Source organism: Cariama cristata, unplaced genomic scaffold (assembly GCF_000690535.1).
Source record: "Cariama cristata isolate BGI_N322 unplaced genomic scaffold, ASM69053v1 scaffold9366, whole genome shotgun sequence".
Taxonomy (NCBI): Eukaryota; Metazoa; Chordata; class Aves; order Cariamiformes; family Cariamidae; genus Cariama; species Cariama cristata.
Window position 1 is genome coordinate 6,067 of NW_009621499.1, and position 7,495 is coordinate 13,561.

Sequence of the window (7,495 nt, forward strand, 5' to 3'; positions counted from 1 at the left end):
CCAAAGCCCAGTGCTGAGTCAGGTTGAGCAAGCATGGCCTCCCTTGAGCCACCGATCCCCACCGATTGCGAAATGGATGCTGGGGCCTGGAGTGAGGCCTCCTCCCCCAGCCCTTATCTTTGCTGCTTCGTCCTCCTCCAGGACTGTGCCCAGGCAGCGGGAGCTTGTGCAAAACAAAGCTGAGAAGCTCTGGGGCTAATTAATTACTAGTTGCTAGTAATGCTGACTGAGCCCCTGGGGACTCGCAGGCTGGAGCGGAGGAGAAAGTGCAGAGAGATACTGGAAAATTACTGTTTAATTCTTCAGCATTACACTGGAAAATTACTGTTTAATTCTTCAGCATTACGTCTGACTATATGGCGTCTGGTAGATGAAGGACAGGAAGAGGCTGGTAACAAGCCAGCCACCACGACAGCTCTGCAGGCCTTCTCCTCCCTGGCAGCAGGGGCAGCCAGCGCCCTGGAGGGCTGGCTCCAGCCCTGGTGAGAGTCCAGTGTCCGGATGGATGCAGGTCCTCAGGCTGGCGCTGCCCATGCCTGGCCCCGCAGCTGTCAGTACTCCTGTTGGGTGTTGCAGCCAAGGAACTCTATCCGCAGGGCGATGTGGTTGTGCCACTGGCGGGGGTGTATCCTCACATAGCGGGCAAAGAGCGGGGGCTCCAGGGTATTCATCACGGTGCTGGTGTGGTCTTTGTTTGCCTTGAAAATCTGGAGAGGAGAGAGAAATTAGGGGAGCACTCTCCTCTGGTGGTATAGTGAGCCCATGACTTGAGGGCATGATCAACCCAGACAGACACCACTTGGGAACACCTTAGGGAGGAAAAAGCACAGCCCAGCTCACTGTTCTTGCAAAAAATCCTGTGAACATGTTTGCTGCTGTGCTTGTTGCCCCAGGGGTGGCCATGGGCTGCCTCTGGCCACAGAGCAGCTCTGCCTACCTTCTCCTTGCCGTCGTGCAGGACCGGGCTCCAGTGTACACCGTTCTGGCTGCTGGAGACAGAAAACTCCTTCATAAACATGGGGGTGAAGACAGCTTTGGCACCTTGGGTTATGATTGCAGTCACCTTCTTGGTTACTTCAAAGTCCACCTGCAACCACTCGCTGAGGCTGTTGCTCTAGGGAAGGACAGACTGTCTTCAGCCCTTCAGCAGCAATGAGAAAGACATGCTCGTTGCAGCTGAAGCCAAGCTGGCCCTGCACATAGTCCTGGGCTTCACCTGCCCTACCAGGCATCTGGTTGGAGCTGCTGGGTGCTAAATCAGTGCGACAACTCTCCTGCCTGCCTGGAGGCAGCTTGCACAGTGCACATGTCTGTACACACTCCCCATGCAGCCCTGGTTAGAGAGGTTGCAAGCACCCACCCTGCCTGCCCATGCCCCAGCTGCCTGCCTGGGCAATCTCCTCGCATGGGCTACCTTTGGCCTCCATGCGTTGGTCCTCCCCTGAAGGTTCAGGCGGGCCCGCGAGGGTGACCAGCTGGAGAAGATGTTGGTGCTGTAGGAGGATGCAGAGATGCGCTGGTCAGGGATCCCTCTGTTCTCCATTCCTAGGGGCATGGAGCAACCTGGAAGAGAGGAGTGACATCTGTCAGAGAGGGAAACAGACCCATGATGGGAGGTGCCTTCTGGCTGCTCACTGCTCCAGTCACCCTCCATGTGCTTTCTCTGGTTACAGGTTCTCCTGTGCCTTGCTGCAGTGTCATGGTCCCTGCACTGCTCAGGGCGTCTGTGTGCAACACGGGTCTGGATGAGGAGTGCTAAACTACACCTGCCACTAATCCCACCTTCTTTTCTTGCTGGAGATTTTATCTAGGAGGAATATGAAGAACGTGTGCATCTGCTAGGACATAAGGAGAACCTGTCTCCAGGTTAAGGACAGGAATACCTGGCAGGGAGACACCCTGCACATGGGGGATCAGGTGTGCCATGTGCAGAGCTGGCTGGCAGGCTTGTGGCATGGGGGGACAGCACAGCTGCTGCTGCTTGTAGCTGCTGGAGAGTCCACCCTGCTGGTGTGCAAAGCTGAAGAAAGGATCCCAGAGCATCACTGCCCCGTGTCACACTGTGGGCCAGAGCAGTCTCACCTTGGAGTGGCAAAACCAGAGGAAAAGCCCATAGTGTCTGTCTCTGCTTGTTCCCTGCTCCCCTAGACTGAGGCAGCAGCTCCCCAGCTATCAGCTTAGCTGCTGCTGGAGGTTTCTGGTGGTTTAGGAAAAAGCAGTGGTGAGAGCTGGCCCCATATTCTCCCTCTGGTATTGCTGTCTTTAAGACCATAATGAGATTTTTCCAGCTTTGTTCCCCCAACACCTCAATGTCATCGCCAACCTGCTCCTTCCCCCTCCACAACTGCCTGGGGAGTCCTGAAACACGTGGAGTTGGCGCTCAGCACCCCACTGGATCAGGCCCCGGCTTTGGTCCTTGTTATCCAGATGTGGGACGTACTGTTCAGATCGCAGCCAATGAGCTCCATGCGTAGCGTGGTCCGGATGCTGTAGTGAGTGGGGTTAATGCGGATGTACCGGGCTATGATGGGAGGGTTGAAACTGTTTTCTTTCACTCCGGTTGCATCCACATTTGCAAGGAACGGCTGCAGGGAAAGGGAGAAAAAGGATTGTTGTACCAATGGAAAGAGAGCTAGACAGGACAAGGATTAGTGGGGAGAAGAACATTTCTGTCTGGCACTTCTGTATCTTATCACGATCCTGACAAGAGAATGGCATCTCAGGGAAATTATTTTAGATGTGATTCAGACCAAAGAAGTGTGAATGGCCAAATCAGGGTGAACCACTGTGAAACAAGAGGAGGAGAAACTTAGGGTCCATGCAAATGAACATTTTTCTATATTTTCACCAAACAGAGGTGATAAAAAGAAGAAAAAAAAAGTCAGTCCTGGGACTTTTGAACTTGGGAAGTTTTGGCCACAGCTGGTGTACCTGATGGAGGCTTTTCTGGATACTTTTCTTCTCCCGCTGGAATGATCAGCTTATGCATATTTAGGTTGTGGTTTTTTCTAATGAGTAGAGATCCCCCAAATTATCTGCATCTGCACAATGTTTTTACGAACCCAAATTTGCCTTTGGGGTCAAAAAGATATTCAGGTAAAATCTTATGCCTAGCTCTAAGTAACATGCAACATAACATTAAGTGGTGGATCTCACAGCCACCTGGGATCGCGGGAAGAAATAGCTTAGTCAATTTAAAATGAGACAGTTGGACACAGCAAGTCCCTTGCAGATCTGTGATCTGCAACTCAGTCACACTGGCAGTGAATCCTCACTGTTCCTGCCCTAATCAAATATCTCAGGGGCTCAGGAGAGCTCTGCCTTCTGTATGGAGCTCCCTAGACCTCATCACCTCAAGAGACCCCATTCTGGGAAGACACTCTCCTCAAGACCTGTTAACCTTACCATCTGGGTGCTGGTGGCATTTCCCTTGTATTTTCTCCACCTTTGCCCATCAAGGCTGTAGAAGACAACAAACTGGGAGACGTAAAGGCTGGAGAACTTTTGTCGGGCCCCTTGGGTTTTTATGCCGTGGATAATCATTAGATGCAAAAGGTCCACCTGAGAATGAAAGTCAGTGATTCATTTCTGATGGAAAACCCAAGCCATATTCAGGCAATGCACTGTCAAGACATGGAACTCGCTTCCTCATGACGTAACCGATCACAGGCTATGAAGCTGGTTAAAATAGTCGTTCACAAGGGCACAAGTCAAGCCAACAGCTGGGACAGGGCAGGGGAGAGATGTTCGGAGAGGTGAGCTGTTCTCATTTGGTCTCTGAGGGATTTTTGCACAATCCAATGCTGCAGCTGAACCATCAAGTGATTCCTCTGCTGCACTGAGGATGAATCTAGGGGTCAGGCCACCAGCAACCACAGCCAGACCAACTGCCATTAGGATCTCAGAGCTCTCCTCTCAGAGGGGAAGCAGGGGCAATAGCAGGACATAGCTGGGGAGACACTGCCCATCCGTGCAGGTCCTTCTGCAGAGTGCATCAGCCAGGAGCATGCCCTTGCAATGCCCCCAGTGGTGCCTCCAGTCACAGGGCCCCTCTTACCTGGATCCAGGCGTTGCTGCTGTCCGTGCTCCAAGCATTGATGGAGCCAGTGTTATCCAGCCGGGCCAGGTAAGGAGCCCACTGCCCTGCAAGGAGAGCACATAGATATGAGGGTGCTGCTGGCTGCTGGCGCTGCCCAGCCCAAGGCGGTGAGAAGTCTATCCACAGGATGGGGCGTGAGGATCACCCTAGGATTTAGCAGCCACGTACAGGGTGGCAGAGCACTGACACGATGGGTCAGACATGTGGGAAAGCACCTCCAGGTCCCAAGTGGGACACTGACATGGGCATGGATAAAGGACTCTGCCAGGTGTAGCAAAGCCTTGGGCAGGCAAGCACGTGAGTTGTGTTGGCTGAAGCTGCCCCAACCTCACTTGCCTTCCTTGCAGTGACAACCCCTACTCACCGTACTGCCCCGACGCTGTGATCTGAGAGTCTGCAATGTGGCCTGAAGCCAGGCCGAGGGTGTTTCGGCAGTCTGCAGCCAAAGAGGGAGAAGGAGGGTGAAAACCAGGGAGAGATGATTAGATAACAAGGCTTTTGAAGGAAAAGCCTAGGCTGGGTAGCAGCCTCCAGGCTCAGGGAGGTTGTGTCAAGCCTCCAGGAGCCCCCAGGCTTGTTTGTCTCCCACCAAGCAGTGGGTTTCAGATGCCTCCACATCCATCCATGAATTTTAGGAGTGCTGGCAGTTCTTGCCCCCGACCCCGATGTCAGCAGCACAGAGTTCCTGGCATCAGCCACAGCAGCCTCTTGGTAAACTCCTGTCCCTGAGTCCCCGACCTTTCATTCCCATGTCCTGACCTCCCAGCAATGCTGACAAGTGTCTCTTCCTTACACCCATGTCTTGCTCCTGGGCCTTTTTGTTCCTAGGCAGCATCTTTTAAAAACAAATATCATGTCACTAAAGGAAAGTCTGCCTGACACCCCCGTCTCTCTTCTGGTCTGCTGAGCACAGGGCTATTTGTCTCCTGTAATAACCATTATTATTAGTGACTTGTCACATCTTGGCATCTCCACTGTATGGCAAATGCTTCTGAGGAAAATGCAAATTTGAAATCTTAAGCAGATTTTTAACTTATGGAAACCTTTTCTAGTTGACATTTAATACTCCTTTAGGAAGAGGAGAGAGATTGTCACCATGTGATAAAATACTACTGTCACAAACCACTTCCTCTAGTGCGTGCTTATGATGAGGTAGAGATGTGCTGTTCTGGGATGAATGGAGTCAGAGGCTTCCTGTGGATTTTGCAGTTGCTCTTGGAGCTGTTTCTATCGGAGCGACCTCTAGTCAGGCAGTGTTGCTCGCTGCCTCCTACCATCACTCTGTGCCTCAGTTTACCTCTTGACATGTGGTTAGGCAGCTGGGCACTGCACCTTCCTGGCAGCGTGGGTAGGCACCAGTGCGTGCATGCAGTTGCTGGGGTAAATGCATTTTACAGGAGGCCCAGGGACCCTCAGTTTTGGAAAACAAGGGCTCTGGGAGCAAGTATTTGCAGGCAAATGAAGCTGGTCTCCCAGCCTTCACTCCAACTGTGTCCCTGACTCTGTGCTCTCTGCTGGGCTGTGTAGGGTGGCAAGGGCTGAAGTTGTGACTTTCAGAGTGAAAACCCAGAAGACCTCACTTGGATCACGCCAGGGGAAACGCTGAGAGACCAGTAGGAGGGAGCTCACAAACTTGCTGGCCATGGCCACAGCGGCAAGCAGGCCAGGGCGCAAAGAGGATCACTCACTCAGGTTGTACACGAGGAAGAGAGCACTCATTCCGGCTTGCTGGTGCTCTCCCACCTTGCACTCTACCCGCCAGATCCCGGCATGTGAGGGCCACATCTCCACCGTCCCGAAGACACCTGGCCAGGAATGGAGAGCAGAGCAGAGGGCAGTTACTGTCTGTAATGGCATCTCACAGTGCCAAGCACTGTGCAAACACAGAGCTAGACTCTTCCAGATGCATTCCCCTTCCATTCCCCTGTAGGCTTGGCACTTCCTAAAGGGCATGGATATGAAGCCCCAGCAGCTGGGGTGTGCACAGTGCCCATGCTGCATCTCACCGGGATAAAGGTTGTAGACTCCCATGCGATACTCCTGGCTAGTCCTAACGCTGAACAGCTGCCCGTGAAAGTGGACGGAGTGGATATCCTCAGTGCTGCCCATGTTCAAGAGGTGCCATCGTACTGGTCGCTGCTGAGCCATCACCAGCCCAGGCAGTGTGTCACTCACGTAGCCGTTGATGGCTGGGAAAGGCAGCGGTCAGGAGTGGTTCAAGGCTCCAAGGTTTTGCGATCCCAATACAGATTGTGGGATGGAAAGGGCAAGGGTCCTCACCATGGAAGGAATGGTTTCTTTTAAAGTCAGGGTTGTCCTGCTGGATGCGGCAGGGACGGCGGCAGTTCCTTTCCATGTTCTCCAGGAAGTACCAGCTTTTGGTCTCATCAAAGATGGTGAAGAGCAGGGAGAACTCCTGCACAGCCAGCTTCTGCCTGAAAACGAAGCTCAGTGCCCCATGGCGACAGATGATCAGTGGCCCAATGAGGCCCGAGTGCAGGTCCTTCTCCTGCCAAGGAGCCGGGAAAGAAGGGTTTGCCTCAGAGGGGGAGGCAGCACTGACACCCACAAGCAGCACAGCAGCAAGGAAAGCGGTGGTCCTATATGCATCTCTGGCCTGGCTCCCACTGGTGTACAGGGCACAGCACGTGCAGGGTGGGAAGGACATGTTGGTTTCACTGGCGGATCCCCAGTCTGCCCCTAGCTCAGAAAGGCTGTGCAGCAAGTGTTTGCATGGGTTGTCAAGAGAAGTGGTATCTGTCTGTCCAACAGTGCCTACCCCACTAACATTCAGCCAGATTCGGCAGAGGGGTAGGGGACTGCAGAATGCTAGTTCCCTACAAGTTTCATAAGCTGGTACAACTGGGGAAAGGGGGAAAAACCCAATTAAGAGAAGGGAACTGAAGAGAAAGCACTAGACTGCATTCATCACTGTATTAGACACCTGAGAATCTACACAGCCACGGGCTGCTTTCAGCACAGCACCATAGGAAAAGCCTTGACCTCACAGCCAGGACCCCAGCATGCTGCCCATCTCTCCTTCCTGGGATGCCCCATGGAGCAGCCTCCCACCTACCAGGTCCACATTGGAGAAGTAAGCCCAGGCCTTGCAATCAAACTCCTGCGTGGTGGGTGCCATCTGGGGCAGGACTTTCCAGGAGTACTTCCGCAGCTCGCCGGGCTGCACCGCCTCTCCACCCTGCGTTGTGCCCTGCATCTCCTCGTAGGTTTGCAGTGTGGAGTGGAAGGAGAAGGGCCGCGAGGCCAGGTTCTTGAACGTAACCTGCACCAGAGGTAAAGCAAAGGGAGTGTGGGACGGGGCTCGGTGCAGTGCTGAGAGTGCTCTGGACCCTGGGGTTGGATCCAGCCAGCTGCTGGGAATGAGGCCGCCGTGTC

At 53.5% G+C, this 7,495-nt stretch overlaps 1 protein-coding gene across 1 annotated transcript in view; it reads right to left on the reverse strand.

Annotated features, from left to right (window-relative positions):
- Positions 1-551: 551 nt before the first annotated feature.
- The window catches only part of LOC104163098 (coagulation factor VIII-like), a 26,761-nt gene continuing 19,817 nt past the window's right edge, over positions 552-7,495 (reverse strand). The window contains exons 16-26 of the mRNA XM_009701984.1: positions 7,176-7,382; positions 6,380-6,608; positions 6,106-6,288; positions 5,788-5,904; positions 4,464-4,535; positions 4,058-4,143; positions 3,406-3,561; positions 2,441-2,585; positions 1,415-1,563; positions 938-1,114; positions 552-707 (exon numbers count right to left, since the gene is read on the reverse strand). Of these exons, the coding sequence (XP_009700286.1) occupies positions 552-707; positions 938-1,114; positions 1,415-1,563; positions 2,441-2,585; positions 3,406-3,561; positions 4,058-4,143; positions 4,464-4,535; positions 5,788-5,904; positions 6,106-6,288; positions 6,380-6,608; positions 7,176-7,382 (1,677 nt within the window). The remainder of the gene's footprint in view (positions 708-937; positions 1,115-1,414; positions 1,564-2,440; positions 2,586-3,405; positions 3,562-4,057; positions 4,144-4,463; positions 4,536-5,787; positions 5,905-6,105; positions 6,289-6,379; positions 6,609-7,175; positions 7,383-7,495) is intronic.